This window comes from Bufo gargarizans, chromosome 1 (assembly GCF_014858855.1).
Source record: "Bufo gargarizans isolate SCDJY-AF-19 chromosome 1, ASM1485885v1, whole genome shotgun sequence".
Classification (NCBI taxonomy): domain Eukaryota; kingdom Metazoa; phylum Chordata; class Amphibia; order Anura; family Bufonidae; genus Bufo; species Bufo gargarizans.
This window is the reverse complement of record NC_058080.1, coordinates 701,006,157-701,027,806: the sequence shown is the minus strand read 5'-3', so window position 1 is coordinate 701,027,806 and position 21,650 is coordinate 701,006,157. Positions and strand designations below refer to the sequence as shown.

At 42.5% G+C, this 21,650-nt stretch overlaps 1 protein-coding gene across 1 annotated transcript in view; it reads right to left on the bottom strand.

Moving 5' to 3' along the window:
* LOC122924806 (von Willebrand factor A domain-containing protein 5A-like) overlaps positions 1–21,650 on the bottom strand; it is a 274,200-nt gene that overhangs the window by 84,963 nt on the left and 167,587 nt on the right. The window contains exons 14-16 of the mRNA XM_044276248.1: positions 12,051–12,154; positions 10,644–10,864; positions 2,905–2,982 (exon numbers count right to left, since the gene is read on the bottom strand). Coding sequence (XP_044132183.1) covers positions 2,905–2,982; positions 10,644–10,864; positions 12,051–12,154 — 403 coding nt within the window. The remainder of the gene's footprint in view (positions 1–2,904; positions 2,983–10,643; positions 10,865–12,050; positions 12,155–21,650) is intronic.

Below are 21,650 nucleotides of genomic sequence, written 5' to 3'. Positions count from 1 at the left end.
GTATGAGGGGATATACTGTGTGGAGGATGGGGGTGCTCAGGGTATGAGGGGAGATGGTGTGGGGGATGGGGGTGCTCAGTGTAAGAGGGGAGATACTGTGGAGGATAGGGGTGCTCAGTGTATGTGGGCAGATACTGTGGTGGCACTACTGCTGCACAAATGACCTGGCGCTGTGTGATGTCAGGACATAGTGCAGCACTGGCGCCAGGACACAGCGCTAAACTAAGAGCGATGGCGCCTGAAGGAGAGGGGAGTATACACTGTATTTTTTTTTTTTTCTACTCTGAGGGCTGCATTTAGTTTACTAGGGAGTGAGGTGGATGTTATAGGGGTGACAGGGGTCTGGATAAATTTGAGGCCTATATAAATTCGTGGGCTGAGTTGTATGAATTTGGAGGTTGTTCTGGGTTCTGAATGGAATTGGGGCCAATTTGGGGTCTGTATGAATTTGGAGGCTGATCTGGAATCTGGATTCATTTTGAGATCTGGTCTGGAGGTCTGCATTAATTTGGGGATCTCATTTGGGCTCATGTGTTAAGTAGGGTTTATCTAGCCGTGTAGAATTCATTTTTGAAAACTGATTTGAATGTGAAAAAAAGTAGTGATACATCTCTGATCCCTGCCGCACTTCTTCCACTACTTCCCGTGTCCTGGTCTATGTAATTCTATGTCCCCCTCCACTGAGACATGAGACCACTGCAATTCTGTGAGCGGTGGGATCAAAAAAGTTTCACAACTTATTATGTTAACATGTTCTTAGCAGTTTGAAAGTAAACTAATGTAGGCACATGGGCAGCACTGGGCAAAGTATTGGTGGACACTACAGGGTAGCAGTGTTAAGGTCTATTTACACGTCCGTTGTTTCTTTCCTGATCTGTTCCGTTTTTTGCGGAACAGATCTGGACCAGATCTGGACCCATTCATTTTCAATGGGTCCTGAAAAAAAATAAGACATTGAGCTGTTTGATTTTTTTTCAGGACCCATTGAAAATGAATGGGTCCAGATCTGGTCCAGATCTGTTCCGCAAAAAACGGAACAGATCAGAAAAGAAACAACGGACGTGTGAATAGACCCTAAAAGGGGGCAGCTATATAGGGGGTCATTTGCTATAGAGGGTTGGGGTGGACTGCAGAAACAACAAGCCAAAGTCAAAGGTATTTGGTCCCTAATGCTAAATCGGTAACAGACCTCCTCTACCCTGTGTCATATATTAATACTGGTGTCTTTTTATGTGACAGAGGTGGCTGCACCCCTGGCCGAAGATGTCTGCGCATGAGCTTCTGGAAACAAATTCAAAAGAAAAGGAAAGTGAACAAACTGAAATCTGTCGACACGTCACCTGTAAGTCACTGGGTTTACCTTGGGTAACTGATTCTTTTAAAATGCGTTTTATTCTCTTCATTAGAAAGTAAGGTCACTTTAAACAGGGGGGGTGAAGAGAAATTCTGTACCAAGTTTAGGTGATGTGGGCGGTGCTATATGTGGGTGTGGCTGTGGCTTAAGGGTGGGCGGGGACACAGGGGCGCCATAATCTCCTATTGCCCGGGGGCCCCATGAGTTGTCAGTCCACCCCTGTATGTGTATATATATATATATATATATATATATATCAGACATGCTGCTAAGGGGGAAACAAGCTACCCATACAGAATCTTGATAATGATTAGTGTTGAGCGCGAATATTCGAATTGCGAATTTTTTTCTCGAATATCGCAATTTCGAGATTTCGCGAATATTTAGAATATCGTTCTATATATTCGCGAATTCGAATATTCGTTTTATTTTTTTTAATTATTATATTTTTTTCTTTCCCACTTCTCTAAAGTTGTTCTTACCTGTCCTTTGGATTCCTGGCTTCCTGGCTGCTCCAGTCAGTGGCGTTTTCAACTTACTGCTATATTCCATATTAGCTAAATTACAATCTAATCTATATGTGTATTTTACGAAATTTCGCAAATTGCGATGCGAGTAATATAACACGAAATAATCGCATGAAGATTTCAATTTAGCACTGCTATATTCCATATTCTAGCCTAATATGGAATATAGCTGTGCTAAGTTAGCACTGCTATATTCCATACTAGGCTAGAATATGGAATATAGCAGTGCTAAGTTGAAATCTTCATGCGATTATTTCGTATTATATTACTCGCATCGCAATTTCGGCTTTTGCAAATGTTCTTAATATTGCTCTAACTTCGTCTTTTAGAATATTACGAATATTCTAAAAGACGAAGTTAGAGCAATATTACGAAATTTCGTAAAATACACATAGATTGTATTTAAGCTAATATACTGCTATAGTAATATTTTTTAATAGTGTACATATTTTACAAAACTTAAGTTCAGAAGAGGCAAAAAAAAATTAGAGGCAAAAAAAGGGATTATAGCACTATATTAGATGAATTACAATCTATATGTGTATTTTACAAAATTTCGTAATATTGCTCTAACTTCGTCTTTTAGAATATTCGTAATATTCTAAGAGACGAAGTTAGAGCAAATCACGAAATTTCGTAAAATACACATATTAGCCTAGCCATAGTCAATTAGCATAGGAACGTTGCCTTATACTATCAAGATAAATAATCGCAATACGCGGAAAAAAAAATATTCGTATATTATTCGCGATAATTAGAATAATTACGAATATTCGATTTCGACGAATATAACACGAATATTCATTTGAATATTCGCGAAATATCGCGAAATCGAATATGGCACCTCCCGCTCATCACTAATAATGATTTGCATATGTAGCACTCAATGCCTTATCCCTCTGTTGAGCACCACGATGCTATACCAATGATAAACGATATATACATGTCATGTGGACGGGTCATTCTAGAAGGCACAGAAGTAAGTTTCATGCCCAAAAAGTTCAAAGAAGTAACACTACTCACCTAGTCTTCGCTGAGGAATACTATGACCGCTCATAAGTAATGGTCCACCACTAGCCATTAGTGACCTTGACCTCACACCTGGGGAAATAAATGAAGTAAAACAACATTTAAAAAAAACATTGTTATGTCATTTCACATGGACAAATAAATGGGGATTAGTATTTGTAGAAATGCTCATTGCTGATAATTGCTCTGTGTAGAGGTGCTCATTCATTGGGTGATAGTCTCAGTAGATCGCCCCATGTAGACAGGGATCTGCTCTGTATAGGGACAAGCAATGGCAGTTGTGATCGCTAGTCCTCATACAGTGGAGGTGATTGCTGCATGTAACTGATGCTCTCATCTTCCTGATGATCAAGCTATTATCAGGAAAGAATGGATCATTCCAGATAATTGCTTATAATATCAGTCCATGCAAAAGGACCTTTAATAATGTCAGAATACACAGCGAAATTTCACAGGAAGTCTGAGAAGATCCCTGTTTAGAGGAAACTAATAATCAATTGCCAATATCATATTCTGTGCAGTGTATGAGTCCTCACTTTTGATGTACCAAAAGGTTTTCACATAACCTTGTTGTACTAGAAAGGATTTCATGGTGTGACATCTGGTGTTGCCCCCGTGATGCAGGATGGCAGCTAGGTCATACCCAGACAAGACAGTCAAAATGATTGGAGATGGCAATGGCGTTCGAGAAAACACAATCCTTGTTAATAATAATGTGATAACTCTTAATGTAGGCCTGCAAATTGTAAGAAGAATGCCCTAATGGAAGTTGACCATAAAAATGGCTTATAAGACCCATGTTTTGAGACCCGAGCCAGGTCTCTGGTGGTCTTCTCTGTGCGGGGGGCAATGTGTGCACAGATTCTCATTATTTATTTGCTTCTCTCAGACTCTTCTTAGTGTAGCCCCTCTATTCTAGAAAAACTCTTCTCAAACTTCCACTGTGAGACAAGGAATTATTGAAGAGAGCAGATCTTCTTCAGCAACATCCAAAACTCCTTCTCAAGAGCATCCAGGTATTTACTGTAAAATCTTTATTGTGACTGAGTGAAAGTGTCCAAAGCTTCTTGTTGTGCATCAGCCCATTTAACCAAAGGATCAAATGCTCAAAGATCTCTGAAGCCTTTGGTTATGTTGACAATGACATCTCTTAGAAAGGACTCAGGTTATTGGGGTAGGCTGTGTTATGGTGCCTTCACACGGTGCACATTTGTGTGCAAAAAAGCTGCAAGTTATCTGCACCAAAACCGCACCAAAAAAATGTACATCAATCCACACTATTTACAGTTGCAAGAAAAAGTATGTGAACCCTTTGGAATGATATGGATTTCTGCACAAATTGGTCATAAAATGTGATCTGATCTTCATCTAAGTCACAACAATAGACAATCACAGTCTGCTTAAACTAATAACACACAAAGAATTAAATGTTACCATGTTTTTATTGAACACACCATGTAAACATTCACAGTGCAGGTGGAAAAAGTATGTGAACCCTTGGATTTAATAACTGGTTGAACCTCCTTTGGCAGCAATAACTTCAACCAAACGTTTCCTGTAGTTGCATATCAGACGTGCACAACGATCAGGAGTAATTCTTGACCATTCCTCTTTACAGAACTGTTTCAGTTCAGCAATATTCTTGGGATGTCTGGTGTGAATCGTTTTCTTCAGGTCATGCCACAGCATCTCAATCGGGTTGAGGTCAGAACTCTGACTGGGCCCCTCCAGAAGGCATATTTTCTTCTGTTTAAGCCATTCTGTTGTTGATTTACTTCTATGCTTTGGGTCGTGGTCCTGTTGCATCACCCATCTTCTGTTGAGCTTCAGCTGGTGGACAGATGGCCTTAAGTTCTCCTGCAAAATGTCTTGATAAACTTGGGAATTCATTTTTCCTTCGATGATAGCAATCCGTCCAGGCCCTGACGCAGCAAAGCAGCCCCAAACCATGCTGCCCCCACCACCATACTTCACAGTTGGGATGAGGTTTTGATGTTGGTGTGCTGTGCCTCTTTTCCTCCACACATAGTGTTGTGTTTTTTTTCCAAACAACTCAACTTTGTTTTCTTCTGTCCACAGAATATTTTGCCAGTACTGCTGTGTAACATCCAGGTGCTCTTGTGCAAACTTTAAACGTGCAGCAATGTTTTTTTTGGGACAGCAGTGGCTTCCTCTGTGGTATCCTCCCATGAAATCCATTATTGTTTAGTGTTTTACGTATCGTAGATTCACTAATAGGGATGTTAGCATATGCCAGAGACTTTTGTAAGTCTTTAGCTGACACTCTAGGATTCTTCTTCACCTCATTGAGCAGTCTGCGCTGTGCTCTTGCAGTCATCTTTACAGGATGGCCACTCCTAGGGAGAGTAGCAGCAGTGCTGAACTTTCTCCATTTATAGATAATTTGTCTTACCGTGGACTGATGAACAGCAAGGCTTTTGGAGATACTTTTATAACCCTTTCCAGCTTTATGCAAGTCAACAATTCTTAATCGTAGGTCTTCTGAGAGCTCCTTTGTGCGAGGCATCATTCACATTAGGCAATGCTTCTTGTGAAAAGCAAACCTAGAACTGGTGTGTGTTTTTTATAGGGCAGGGCAGCTGTAACCAACACCTCCAATCTCATCTCATTGATTGGACTCCAGTTGGCTGACACCTCACTCCAATTAGCTCTTGGAGATGTCATTAGTCTAGGGGTTCACATACCTTTTCCACCTGCACTGTGAATGTTTACATGGTGTGTTCAATGGTAACATTTAATTATTTGTGTGTTATTCGTTTAAGCAGACTGTGATTGTCTATTGTTGTGACTTAGATGAAGATCAGATCACATTTTATGACCAATTTGTGCAGAAATCCATATCATTCCATACTTTTTCTTGCAACTGTATCACGGTTTTGATGTGTTTTATGCGGTTTCCATTGGAAAGGGTAAAATCCACAACAATTGACACGCTGCAAATTTCAGTAGGTCGATTTTCACTGGGCTGAAGAACTGCGCGTAATCCACACCGTGTGCAGGCACACTTAAAAGATATGCCAATATGGTTAGCGATGTTAAATGATAAGGTTTATGACAGGCACTACTATATGGACATTGCACAGCACTATTATACAGACGTGGACAAAATTGTTGGTACCCTTTGGTCAATGAAAGAAAAAGTCACAATGGTCACAGAAATAACTTTAATCTGACAAAAGTAATAATAAATTAAAATTCTATAAATGTTAACCAATGAAAGTCAGACATTGTTTTTCAACCATGCTTCAACAGAATTATGTAAAAAAATAAACTCATGAAACAGGCATGGACAAAAATGATGGTACCCCTAACTTAATATTTTGTTGCGCAACCTTTTGAGGCAATCACTGCAATCAAACGCTTCCTGTAACTGTCAATGAGACATCTGCACCTCTCAGCAGGTATTTTGGCCCACTCCTCATGAGCAAACTGCTCCAGTTGTGTCCGGTTTGAAGGGTGCCTTTTCCAGACTGCATGTTTCAGCTCCTTCCAAAGATGCTCAATAGGATTGAGGTCAGGGCTCATAGAAGGCCACTTTAGAATAGTCCAATTTTTTCCTCTTAGCCATTCTTGGGTGTTTTTAGCGGTGTGTTTTGGGTCATTGTCCTGTTGCAAGACCCATGACCTGCGACTGAGACCAAGCTTTCTGACACTGGCTAGTACATTTCTCTCTAGAATTCCTTGATAGTCTTGAGATTTCATTGTACCCTGCACAGATTCAAGACACCCTGTGCCAGACGCAGCAAAGCAGCCCCAGAACATAACAGAGCCTCCTCCATGTTTCACAGTAGGGACAGTGTTCTTTTCTTGATATGCTTCATTTTTTCGTCTGTGAACATACAGCTGATGTGCCTTGGCAAAAACTTCGATTTTTGTCTCATCTGTCCACAGGACATTCTCCCAGAAGCTTTGTGGCTTGTCAACATGTAGTTTGGCATATTCCAGTCTTGCTTTTTTATGATTCGTTTTCAACAATGGTGTCCTCCTTGGTCGTCTCCCATGTAGTCCACTTTGGCTCAAACAACGACGGATGGTGCGATCTGACACTGATGTTCCTTGAGCATGAAGTTCACCTTGAATCTCTTTAGAAGTCTTTCTAGGCTCTTTTGTTACCATTCGGATTATCCGTCTCTTAGATTTGTCATCAATTTTCCTCCTGCGGCCACGTCCAGGGAGGTTGGCTACAGTCCCATGGATCTTAAACTTATGAATAATATGTGCAACTGTACTCACAGGAACATCTAGTTGCTTGGAGATGGTCTTATAGCCTTTACCTTTAACATGCTTGTCTATAATTTTCTTTCTGATCTCTTGAGACAGCTCTTTCCTTTGCTTCCTCTGGTCCATGTCGAGTGTGGTACACACCATATCACCAAACAACACAGTGATTACCTGGAGCCATATATATAGGCCCAATGGCTGATTACAAGGTTGTAGACACCTGTGATGCTAATTAGTGGACACACCTTGAATTAACATGTCCCTTTGGTCACATTATGTTCTGTGTTTTCTAGGGGTACCATCATTTTTGTCCATGCCTGTTTCATGAGTTTATTTTTTTACATAATTCTGTTGAAGCATGGTTGAAAAACAATGTCTGACTTTCATTGGTTAACATTTATAGAATTTTAATTTATTATTACTTTTGTCAGATTAAAGTTATTTCTGTGACCATTGTGACTTTTTCTTTCATTGACCAAAGGGTACCAACAATTTTGTCCACGTCTGTAGGAGCACTGATATGGCCAGTTCTATTATATGAGCACTGATATTACAGTTCTATTATATGAGCACTGATATGGCCATTTCTATTATATGAGCACTGATATGACCATTGACCAGTACTATTACACTGCCTGTCCAAAAAAATAAAAGTTGCCACCTGGATTTAACTAAGCAAATATGAGCCTCCTATTGGATAATTACTGCATGGGTGATTATCTTTCAGCTGGCAATAAGTTATTTAACCCCAACTGGTGCAATGAGTTGCTTCTCATTTCTTAAACAACCATGTCGAAAGACACATCTCGTGGTTGTGGAAAAGATGTTAGGCTACTTTCACACTTGCGTTCGGGGTTCCGCTTGTGAGTTCCGTTTGAAGGCTCTCACAAGCGGCCCCGAACTGATCCGTACGGCTCCAATGCATTCTGAGTGGATGCGGATCCGCTCATAATGCCTCAGTCTGGCACCGTTTGACCTCCGTTCCGCTCAGCAGGCAGACACCCGAACGCAGCTTGCAGCGTTCGGGTGTCCGTCTGGCTGTGCGGAGCCAAACGGATCCGTCCAGACTTACAATGTAAGTCAATGGGGACGGATCCGTTTGAAGTTGACACAATATGGTACAATTTCAAACTGATCCGTCCCCCATTGACTTTCAATGCAAAGTCTGGATGCATCCGTCTAACTTTCAGACAGAATTGTTTCTGAAAGATAATGCAGACGGATTCATTCTGAACGGATCCCAACATTTGCATTATAGGAGCGGATCCGTCTGTGCAGACACCAGACGGATCCGCTCCAAACGCAAGTGTGAAAGTAGCCTTAGTCTGTTTTGAGAAGGGTCAAATCATTGGCATGCATCAAGCAGAGAAAAAACATCTAAGGAGATTGCAGAAACTACTAAAATTGGATTAAGAATTGTCCAACGCATTATTAAAAACTGGAAGGATAGTGGGGACCCATTGTATTCGAGGAAGAAATGTGGCGGGAAAAAAATCCTGAAAGATCGTGATCGACGATCACTTAAAGGGATTCTGTCACCTCCCCTAACCCAAAATCGGATTTTAAAGCAGTCATGCAGCACAGCTTACCTTAATTAGGCTGTGCTCTTCTATCTTGTAATCCGACCAGTAGTTTATGTGAAAATCGACTTTTATGGTTATGCAAATTAGCCCTGAATGTGCCCAGAGGGGCGTTTTGTTCCTCTTAGAGAGCCCAGTACCGCCCCTCTTACAGTGCCCAGCCCGCCTTCCTTGCACTGTCTAACCGCCCCCAGCCTTCCACAGCCTCTCCTCCCTCTCCTCCCCCTCCCTCACGCCGAACGAACTCTCGCACAGGCGCAGTACCCACTGAGGGCTGCGCCTGTGCGATCAGCAGGAGACTGAGGGCAGGAGCTTCATCCTCGTCACTGGGCATGCGCCGAGCCCAGTGACGTCCGATGCTCGCTCTTCCCTCAGTCAGCAGGGAAGAGCGAGCATCGGACGTCACTGGGCTCGGCGCATGCCCAGTGACGAGGATGAAGCTCCTGCCCTCAGTCTCCTGCAGATCGCACTGGCGCAGCCCTCAGTGGGTACTGCGCCTGTGCGAGAGTTCGTTCGGCTGTGAGGGAGGGGGAGGAGAGGGATGAAAGGCTGTGGGAGGCTGGGGGCGGTTAGACAGTCGCAAGGAAGGCGGGCTGGGCACTGTAAGAGGGGCGTTACTGGGCTCACTAAGGGGAACAAAACGCCCCTCTGGGCACCTTCAGGGCTAATTTGCATAACCATAAAAGTCGATTTTCACATAAACTACTGGACGGATTACAAGATAGAAGAGCACAGCCTATTCAAGGTAAGCTGTGCTGCATGACCGCTTTAAAATCCGATTTTGGGTTAGGGGAGGTGACAGAATCCCTTTAAACTACAGTAGAACTCAGGGCTATGTTTAATAGTGAAATTAAGAGCATTTCCACACGCACAATGTGAAGGGAACTCAAGGGATTGGGACTGAACAGCTGTGTAGCCGTAAGAAAACCACTAATCAGTGAGGAAAACCAGAAAAAAAGGCTTCAATTTGCTAGGGAGCATAAAGATTGGATTCTGGAGCAATGGAAGAAGGTCATGTGGTCCGAGTCCAGATTTACCCTGTTCCAGAGTGATGGGCGCATCAGGGTAAGAAGAGAGGCAGATGAAGTGAAGCACCCATTATGCCTAGTGCCTACTGTACAAGCCTGTGGGGCAGTGCTATGATCTGGGGTTGCTGCAGTTGGTCAGGTCTAGGTTCAGCAACAGTATGTGCTCCAAGAATGAGCTCAGCGACTACCTGAACATACTGAATGACCAGGTTATTCCATCAATGGATTTGTTCTTCCCTGATGGCACGGGCATATTCCAAGATGACAATGCCAGGATTCATCGGGCTCAAATTGTGAAAGAGTGGTTCAGGGAGCACGAGACATCATTTTCACACATGGATTGGCCACCACAGAGTCCAACCTTAACCCCATTGAGAATCTTTGGGATGTGCTGGAGAAGGCTTTGCGCAGCAGTCAGACTCTACCATCATCAATGCAAGATCTTGGTGAAAAATGAATGCAACACTGGATGGAAATAAATCTTATGACATTGCAGAAGCTTATCGAAACAATGCCACAGCGAATGCGTGCCGTAATCAAAGCTAAAGGCGGTCCAGCGAAATATTAGAGTGTTTGAACATTTTGTATTTTTTTTTTGGTGGCGATTTTTTTGGGGACAGGCAGTGTATTTGAGCACTGATATGATCAGTTCTATTATATGAGCACTGATATGACCAGTATTATTATATAAGGCACTGATATGGCAAGTTCTTTTATATAAGTACTGATATGGCCAGTTCTATTGTATGAGACCTGGCATGGCTGGTTCTATTATATAAGCACTGATTTTGTTACACAATATGTAGGTTGATATGAATGGTTATACTATATGGGTACTAATACGGCTAGTACTTGTATATGAGCATATATTTGGTATTTTTACCACGCATTAAGCCTGGAGCAGGGATGTCCCTTCGCACTGGAGGACTTTTCACTGGAGTCTTGGTGTCTTTATTAACAGCAACAAAGGCAGTAAGCGAGGAGATGACTCCAGACTCTAGACTGATCTCCAGGATCCTCTTCTTCCCATCCTCGGATCTAGAGTCCTTTCCACATTCCAGCTCAGAGATCAGAGACTTGGCTGCCAGTCTATGGATGGTGGGTCTGAGAAAAGAATGGGATTTAGTAGATGGGTAGATCTATGATTGGTTTGTTGTCAGTGGGGTCATTGTGTACAGTGATTTCAAGAAGAATCTATGCTCAAGATCAAAAAGCAATATGATAAGAAGTTAAATCAGAAGAAAAATTCTGGTACTGTAAACATGTTTTATTGATCACATTAGGAGAAAGAAAATAATCATACCAGGTATAACAGGTATCATACCTTTTAAAGGTGTTTTCCAGGTGTTTTATACTGATGACCTTCCTCAGGCCATCAGTATCTGATCAGTGGAGGTCTGACACCTGGGACTCCCGCCGATCAGCTTTTTGAAAAGGCAGCGGTAACACCGCGGCCTACTCCAGCTTTGCCTAGGCCAGGTGACTCTACGTTCATCGGCCTAGGTGTAGCTCAGCCCCATAGAAGTAAATTAGGCTGACCTGCGATACCAAGCACAGCCGCTATACAATATACGGTGCTGTGGTTAATGAGCTGAGAGAAGGCCATGGCACTACTGCGAGCGACGGTGCCTTCTCAAACTGCTGATCATTGGATGATGTCTGACCCCCACCAATCAGATACTGAAGACCTTTCTAGAGGATAAGTCATCAGTATAAAATGCCCAGAAAACCCCTTTAATGTCTAATAAAATATAACCAATTTAACATAACAAGCTTTCAAAACAAGTTAGGTAATTCATGAAGCAAAGTATAACAAAATGTCTGAAAAAGTACACACACCCATACATATATACTGTATATATTTATACTAAGAAGCAGAGATCTGGTGTAATAAATGGAAAAAAACTAAAAAACAATAAGGGTAATTTATTAAGACTGGTGTTTTAGACACCGGTCTTAATACCTCTTGCACTGAATGTGCCTAAGTTATGTAGAGGTGCATATCCAGACGGTTCCGTTATGCTTGCCCATTAGACCTCTATTCTCACGGGTCAAAACGGAATGCCTCTAAAAGGTTTCCATTTTTAATTCCGTCTTCTGAATTCCGTTATTTTCTGTTATAACCATGTAATAACGGAAAGCGATAAAGTACTTCATAACCGTGATGTGAACCCGCGCTAAGGCTGTTTTTAGCATCTTTTCCCACAATGCACTGGTGGATTTAATTAATTGTGTTACCCCATTACTCTGTGGGTTTATTCTGTTTGACAGTGAATTATCCTTGAATTACCTTTCAGCTTTCTCCACTTTAAGAGGGAAACGAATGGTGTTCTTCAAAAGCTCATCCTTAAAGTTGTACTGCAGGCAAACCTCACCCTCCGCTTCAGTCTCCACCTAGAAAGTGTAAGCTTAAATGACTCATCAATGGTGTTACACAGTACATGTACATGGTCAAATGGTTGAGGGGTTTGAATACTTTCTATGTAGTCAACCAATAAAAGGTGCGCAGAGGAGGCTTCTATTATGAAATGAGCATAGACTCACCCCTACCAAAGGCATTTTGCCTTAAAATAGGCACTTCTTGTGTCATGAAAGGATTCACTCTTAAGACGTGATTGGCAAATGGTTATGTATATTCTTAGGCCCCTTTCACACGAGCGAGAATTCCGCGCCAGTGCAATACGTGCGCCCGCACGGAATCCGGACCCATTGATTTAAATGGGTCTGTGTACATGAGCGGTAGTATTCACGCATCACTTTTGTGTTGCGTGAAAATCGCAGCATGTTCTATACTCAGCGATTTTTACGCAAAGCTGTCCCCATAGAAGTTAAAGGGGCTGCGTGAAAATCGCATCCGCAAGCAAGTGCGGATACGATTTTCACGGATGGTTGCTAAGAGATGTTGTTTGTAAACATTAACTTTTTTATCACGCAAAACGCAGTAAATCGCATTGCACCCGCGCGATAAAAACTGAACGAGATCGCAAAAAAAACTGAATGGCTTTACGAAATCGTGCAGTTTTCACTGAAAACATCCGCAACGCATCCGGACACGCTCGTCTGCAAGGGGCCTTATTTTGCAGCTAGCTATTACAAATAATGGTGAGAATTTTATGAGTGATGTAGTGCATTTTCATAAGTGTACAGTATTATCTGATGATATTACATGATATTACAAAATGAATGCTCATTGCCTTTAAGAGTGAAATCAGCTTGAACCAAAGTTCTGTTATGTGGCTGAAGAGGCCAAGATGAGTTCATGGCAACTTCAGTTTATATAAAAGTCATAGTAAATATAGAGAACATTGTATTATAAAAGTTAATGCTAAAATATATGGGTTTATCCATAGGGAGTATACTGGCTTCTCCAGACATGTCTGTCTGAAGGGAACAATGTCTGTGTCATGGCTAAGCCATGACAAGATAAGAATTTACATCCTTAAGGCCTCATGCACACGGCTGTTGTTTGGGTCCGCATCCGAGCAGCCGTTTTGGCAGCTCGGATTCGGACCCATGCACTGATGCGGACAGCACTCCGTGTGCTGTCCGCATCTGTTGCTCTGTTCCGTGGCCCCACAAAAAAAATAGAACATGTCCTATTCTTGTCAAGTTTGTCGACAAGAATAGGCATTTCTACAATGGGGCGCCCGTTCCGTTAATTGCAAAAGGCACACGGGCGGCTTCTGTTTTTTGCGGATCCGCGGTTTGCGGCCCGCAAAAAACGGAATGGTCGTGTGCATGAGGCCTAAGACACATCTGGTGTGTGGTGTCTATTCATATATTTATAAATATTATATATATTCATGTGTGTATTTATTTAGATTTTTAGTATGAACATATCAATAATTCATTTATGACATGCAATATTGATATATAGTATAACCAAGTATTAAGGTATACTTTATGCCGTGTGTATCTCACTGAGTGGATATAGTCTTAGGAGGTATAGAAAGCACTAAGGTTTTCTGCTAATGGAAGTTTCTCAGAAGAACGAATGTTATTCCAGGCGTCGTTACTCAATAGCTTGGACAGTTAGATTATACAAACCCACGGTGCGAGTGTAAGGCCCATTGTATTTCTTATCAAACCCATAAATTCAAGAGTCTGGGAAAATCGACCATGATATATAGCATATAGATCCCCAAATTGGGAATCTGAAGAATTTAAGCAGTTGTTTTATGATGCAATGCCAACCCAGATCAAACATAGCCTAGCTAGAGATCTTGATATTGAAGCTCCCTTGGTGGCGCTTGGTGAGAGGAGGTTCAAAAAGTTCCCAGTGCAAAATGTAGCTGAAGCTAAGGCAAACCCTAGCTTTGGATTTGAAACACAGCCACGGATGCACCCTCAATCTACAGGACCTGTCCAACAAGTCCAGCGACAACAGGTAGGACCCAAACAGATAAAACCCCAAAACCTCAATGGGTCAGAGGGGGATAATTCTGGTGCTGGGAGGTATAACTACCGTCCCTCTTACAATAGGGGTCCCCAGGGATACAGGTGCTGGAATATCAGGCCCAGACAACAGAGGGAAGGTAGGCCTAAACCCTCTACTTCAAATAGGAGTAGGTCACCCCCAATAACCAGGGCGCGCCACAGGACCAAAATGTGCGCAAATTAAACGATCGGCTTGATCAGTTGGCAGAACAAGTGGCCAAGCTGAGTGACATCATATGTAAGTTGTCCCAGGGGTCCCCAGGAAAACAACCTGAACCTTTTTTAGGGGCAACTCCAAGTCCCAGCTCAGCCCCATAAAGCAAACAGGGCAGGGTCAGAGCCCAGGCCAACACAAGTTTATCAAGGTGGTTGAGGAAGAATCCAAAATGATTTCTAATCCTATTTTGCCTTGCAGCGTTCCTGACCCTAAAATTGTGGCCAGGGAGGAGGTGTCTAATATGTTATCTATCTTGTAGGCTAATCATGTCGAAACCTGCAATCCTGTGTCTTTTCCAACAAGTGATCCTATCGTATCAACGTCAGGCTGTGAACCGTCTATAAACTGTGACATAGTCCAGTTTTCCCCAAAGATGGGAGCTACTGCTCTGTGCAGCAGGAATGTCAAGGATTCAGCAGAGGTCGCAACGCTGCAGAGAGGTCAAACCCTCCGAAAAAGTCATATGAGTAATCATTCTAATATCTTGTGTCATTTATTTCAGGTTGAAGGCCGATAATTTGTGGATTCTTATTTCAAGATGAACATATCAGGCCGATCAGGGGTTTAGATGATAAGGGATCACAGGTCACAATGTTATCATATAGTTATTTCCAACAGGTTCTGGATTTAACAGCGAAGTGTCACGGCCATGGCTATGTCCGTGACTCCTTACCGCATGCGGTTGCCTGCGGTTTAGTTTGTGTGTTCAACCACAGGTGAGGGTCGCTGTGTGTGGCCTCACTTGTGGTTGCCGCGGGCAACTAGTTGTGTTCTTTAATTGCCAGCAGAGCAGCCTGAGCAGTGCTAGGCAGCTTGCTGCTTTGGCATGCGGTCTCACTTGACTTTCTTTATGTTAGGTGTGTGTGTATGGTGTACACTGTGTTTTATGTATTTTGTGCACTTCCCTTTTAAGTGGTGTTTTCCCTTCCCTGGTGCTGGAAGGGTTAACTCCCTTCCCAGTGTGTGTGTGTGTGAGTCACTGGGTGTGTCTGACCGTTGGGTGTGGCCACTTAGGCCTATAAAGCCTCTGTCTTTGGCTTGGCTCAGTAGGTTGCTTCAGCCAGGCATAGCTGGAGCAGCCTCCTGTGTATTACCATCTACCAGTGGGGGCCTCCCTTCTGGTCATAAAACTTTGTTACATGGTGTTATCTAGGTGTGTGTGGGGTTTTGTTTTATTGCAGCTTATGGTCCAGGATTCCTGTGTGATGTCTGGTGTGTGCTGTGTTCCTTGGTGTCTTGAACTAACAGCACCTGCACATGGGTTCCTGGTTGTGTTGTCTGTGGCAGGTGAGTGTTGTGTGGATTACTTTTGCCTGTCACTGCCATAGCTGTTTCTGTTTCCCTTTGTAGCTTGGCCACATTAGACTCCTGTTTCTCCGCCTCCAGGAGGAACGGGCTGTCTACCCAGCTCCTAGCTCAGGGAACGACGGAGGGTCAGTAGGGATCCGAGGTTCCTGAGTATGGGCCCTCCTACCTTTAAGGGCGGCCCATACAGCTAGGAGTCAGGGTCAGATTAGGGAAGCGCTAGGAGGTGACCTGCTCCCTAATTCTGTGGTTCTGGCCAAGTGACAACCCTTCCATCTCCTGGCACCGCACGGCTGAGGGTTTTCCCCATCCTCAGCCGTGACACGAAGAGGCCAAGATTAAAATTGTTCGATGGCTCTTTGATAAGTGTAGGTGGAGACGCTTTCAGGTAAAAGGTACAGTATGGTTGAAATTTAAAATTGGCAAGAAGACAATTAGACACCCCACAGTGATTGTGGACCTTCCATATGATCGGCTGATCATAGGAATTGACCTTCTGAAAAAGTTGAGTTCTATAATAGACTTCATTAATGAAGCAGTTTGGACTCAGGTGAAGGCACCCATTGCCTATGAATACTCTTGCAATGCACAAACCCAACGTGGTTGTCATGTGATTGAAGAGTGACCTAACTCTGTTGAAGTTCATTTTAGGAACGGTCAAACGCCAGATGTCACGATCCTGAAAAATGGTAAGCCCGAGGAAGCTGTCAACGGTGCCGCTCATATCATTACCATCCAGAGGGACAGAATCGAAAAGGTAACCTTGGATGAGGATGTATTGACTATTTCTCTTGAAGGGGGAAATCACAAAGTGGCCAAGTATACTTAATCCATGGTACGGATTGAAAAGGTCAATGACAATCGCCAGAAGTCTAGGTAGAAAAATGGGGGAGCTGAAGGCTATGGTACTAGAAGAACAAATAGATGTAGTTGGTGTGGCTGAGACATAGTTGGACTCTTCGCATGACTGGGCTATTTAGGAAAGACCGGGTCAATAGAAAAGGTGGTGGCGTGTGCCTGTATGTGACGAGTGATCTGAAGACAGGTGTGAAAGAGGCAATTGTGCGTGAGGATGGTGAGAATGTGGAAACCTTATGGGTAGAAGTATAAAATGATACTTGGTGTAATCTATAGACCCCCTAACATCACAGAAGAGATAGAAACACAACTGTATAACCAAATAGAGCAGGTGGCACAGGCTGGTACAGTAGTCATAATGGGAGATTTCAACTTCCCAGACATTGACTGGGATCATGGTTCTGCCTCAACTGCAAGGGGGAGAAAATTCCTCGACTTGCTGCAGGACCACTTTACGGGCCAGTTTGTAGAAGCTCCCACTAGGGGCGATGCTCTGTTGGATCTGGTAATTTCTAATGATGCAGAGCTTGGGAGCAGCTACTGTCACATAATAATACAGAGGATAAATGGGAGAGCTTCAAATCTACATTTCACTAAAAAATGTATCCCTTTAGGCAACAAGTATACACGGCTAAAATGAAACCCCCCATGGCTTACAGCTACTGTAAAAAGAGCAATAAAAGAGAAAAAAAAGAGAGCATTTAAAAAATACAAATCTGAGGGGTCAGCTGTAGTGTTTGAAGATTACAAAGGGCTTAATAAAATCTGCAAAAAGGAGATAGAATTAGCAAAGATACAAAACGAACAGCAGGTAGCAAAAGAAGGCAAAACAAATCCCCCTTTTTTTTTTTAAATATATGAATGCTAAAAAACCTAGGTCTGAGCAGGTAGGTCCCCTAAATAATGGTAAGGGGGGGGGGGGGGGGTTTCAGGTTAGTCACTGAAGATAAGGAAAAGGCAGAGTTCCTAAATAGTTTTTTTAGCTCTGTATATACAAAAGAGAAAGGAGCTGATATCTGTGGTGCCGGGGTTGTTAGTACATCCAATGATATACTCAATTGGCTAACTGTAGATATGGTCCAAGAGAAGTTAAATAGGGTAAATGTGAACAAAACTCTGGGTCCAGATGGATTACACCCAAGAGTGCTTAACTCCTTAAGGACACAACCTTATTTCACCTTAAGAACCAGGCCATTTTTTGCAAATCTGAACAGTGTCACTTTAACCGCCTCCCGACCGCCTAACGCAGGGATGCGTCCTGCGGGCGGCCGGAGTATTCCTCGTAGACGCATCCGTGCGTCATCTCGCGAGAGATTTTTTTCACGGCATGAACATGTCTGTTCTCTAGACTCGTCCCTTTCGTGGAAGCTCCTGCCCCTTTTTGGCATGTGTCACGCTCCTTTACAGCATATATGAGCACCAAGTGCTGTGTCTAATGATGTAGCATCTTGGCAACACATGCAGTTAGAGCCCATGGAGGTCTGCCTTCTATCCTCCATGAGCTGTGCAGGATATGAGCTGTGCAGGATATAGTTTAGCTCTTCTGAGAGGCCAAGATATCCCCCCTTTTTCCGGGAGCCTTCACAGCAACCCTCAGCTCAGAAGTTGATCTACAGCCTGCCAGCAGCGATCATTCGCTGGCAGGCTGTAGATGCGATTTTTTTTTAACCCCAAAAAGGTATATTAGACGCTGTTTTGTTAATATACCTGCTACCTGGTCCTCTGGTGGTCCCTTTTGCTTGGATCGAGCACCAGAGGACACAGGCAGCTCTGTAGTAGCACCAATCACCACACTACACCCCCCGTCACTTATTAACCCCTTATTAACCCCTGATCACCCCATATAAACTCCCTGATCCCCCCCCCTGTCATTGATCACCCCCCTGTAAGGCTCCTTTTAGACGTCCGTATGTGTTTTGCGGATCCACGGATCCGCAAAACACTGACATCGGCAATGTGCTTTCCGCATTTTGCGGATCCGCACATTGCCAGAACTATATAGAAAATGCCTTTTCTTGTCCGCAATTGCGGACAAGAATAGGACATGTTCTATAGGCTGTACAAAAAAAACGCAGTGTTCGCCTGATCAGGCCTGATCTTGTCCGCCCCACCGCAGTGACAGAATTATTTTTTTCTGATCACTGCAAAAACACCGTAAAATCACTTTTGAGGGGCATGGCGAGTTCATAGAAGATTTTTTTTTTTTGGCACAAGTTAGCGGAAATTGATTATTTTTATTTATTTTTTCTTACAAAGTCTTATATTCCACTAACTTATGACAAAAAATAAAATCTTACATGAACTCACCATACCCCTCACGGAATCCAAATGCGTAAAAATGCCCTGTGAAATCCTAAAGGTACTCATTGGAATTTGGGCCCCTTTGCGCATCTTGGCTGCAAAAAAGTGTCACTCATGTGGTATCGCTGTACTCAGGAGAAGTAGGGCAATGTGGTTTGGGGTGTATTTTTACATATACCCATGCTGGGTGAGAGAAATATCTCTGTAAATTGACAACTTTGTATAAAAAACATGTAAAAGGTTGTCATTTACAGAGATATTTCTCACACACAGTATGGGTATATGTAAAAATACAACCCAAAACACATTGCCCTACTTCTTCTGAGTACGGTGATACCACATGTGTGACACTTTTTTGCAGCCTAGGTGTGCAAAGGGGTCCAAATTCCAATGAGTACTTTTAGGATTTTACAGGGCATTTTTACGCATTTGGATTCCGAACTACTTCTCACGCTTTAGGGCCCCTAAAATGCAAGGGCAGTATAAATACCCCACATGTGACCCCATTTTGGAAAGAAGACACCCCAAGGTATTCCGTGAGGGGTATGGTGAGTTCATGTAAAATTTTATTTTTTGTCACAAGTTAGTGGAATATGAAACTTTGTAAGAAAAAATAAAATAAAAAATATCATTTTCCGCTAACTTGTGACAAAAAATAAAAACTTCCATGAACTCACTATGCCCATCAGCAAATACCTTAGGGTGTCTACTTTCCGAAATGGGGTCATTTGTGGGGTGTTTCTACTGTCTGGGCATTGTAGAACCTCAGGAAACATGACAGGTGCTCAGAAAGTCAAAGTGCATAAATTAATTTTTTTGCAACATTTTTTGTAAGCGCTATAACTTTTACCCAAACCAATAAATATACACTTATTGCATTTTTTTTTATCAAAGACATGTAGAACAATACATTTAGAGGAACATTTATATAGAAATGTAGTTTTATTTGAAAAATTTTACAACAGAAAGCTGGTTAAGTGGTGATAACTTTAAAACGCTTTGACTTATCCAGGCCATTCTGAGATTGTTTTTTCGTCACATATTTTACTTCATGACACTGGTAAAATGAAGTTAAAAAAATTTTAAACATTTATTTATATAAAAATAACAAATTTAGCAAAAATTCATAAAAAATTGCAAATTTCCAAAGTTCAATTTCTTTACTTCTATAATACAGAATAATACCTCCAAAAATAGTTATTACTTTACATTCCCCATATGTCTACTTCATGTTTGGATCATTTTGGGAATGATATTTTATATTTTAGGGATGTTACAAGGCTTAGAAGTTTGGAAGCAAATCTTGAAATTTTTCAGAAATTTTCAAAAACCTAATTTTTAGGGACCAGTTCAGGTCTGAAGTCACTTTGTGAGGCTTATATAATAGAAACCACCCAAAAATGACCCCATTCTAGAAACGACACCCCTCAAGGTATTCAAAACTGATTTTACAAACTTTGTTAACCCTTTAGGCCCCTTTCACACGGGCGAGTATTCCGCGCGGATGCGATGCATGAGTTGAACGCATTGCACCCGCACTTAATACCGACCCATTCATTTCTATGGGGCTGTTCACATGAGCGGTGATTTTCATGCATCACTTGTGCGTTGCGTGAAAATCCCAGCATGCTCTATATTCTGCGTTTTTCATGTAATGCAGGCCCCATAGAAGTGAATAGGGTTGCGTGAAAATCTCAAGCATCCGCAAGCAATTGAGGATGCGATTTTTACGCACGGTTGCTAGGAGACGATCGGGATGGAGGCCCGATCATTATTATTTCCCCTTATAACATGGGGGAATGCATAGTAAAATAGCGCTGGAGGGGTTAAATATTTTTTTTAAAAAATTGAACTCGCCTTAATCCACTTGCTCGCGCAGCCCGGCATCTCCTTCTGTCTTGATCTTAGGTCTGTGTAGCAACAAGCACCTTTGGTGACGTCACAGTCATCACATGATCTTTTACCATGGTAATGGATCATGTGATGACCGGAGTGACATCGCCACAGGTCCTGTTGCTACACAAAGCTAAGATGAAGCTAAGATGAGGACAGAAGGAGATGCCGGCTACGCGAGCAAGTGAACTAAGGTGAGTTACATTTATTTTTATTTTTTTTAACCCCTCCAGCGCTATTTTACTATGCATTATGTATTCAGAATGCTATTATTTTCCCTTATAACCATGTTATAAGGGAAAATAATACAATCTACAGAACACCGATCCCAGACCCGAACTTCTGTGAAGAAGTTCGGGGTTGGGTACCAAACATGCGCGATTTTTCTCACACGCGTGCAAAACGCATGGCAATGTTTTGCACTCGCGCGGAAAAATCGCGGGTGTTCCCACAACGCACCCGCACATGTTTCTGCAACGGCCGTGTGAAAGAGACCTTAGGTGTTGCACAAGAGTTATTGGCAAATGGGGATGAAATTAGAAAATTTCATTTTTTTGCCTAATTTTCAATTTTAACAAATTTTTTACACTAACAAAGCAAGGGTTAACAGCCAAACAAGACTGTATCTTTATTGCCCTGACTCTGCCGTTTACAGAAACACCCCATATGTGGCCGTACACTACTGTACGGCCACACAGCAGGGCGTAGAGGAAAAGGTGTGCCGTTTGGTTTTTGGAGGGCTGATTTTTATGGACCGGTTTATTTACTCCGTGTCCTGTTTCAACCCCCCTGATGCACCCCTGGAGTAGAAACTCCCTAAAAGTGACCCCATCTAAGAAACTACACCCCTCAAGGTATTCAAAACTGATTTTACAAACG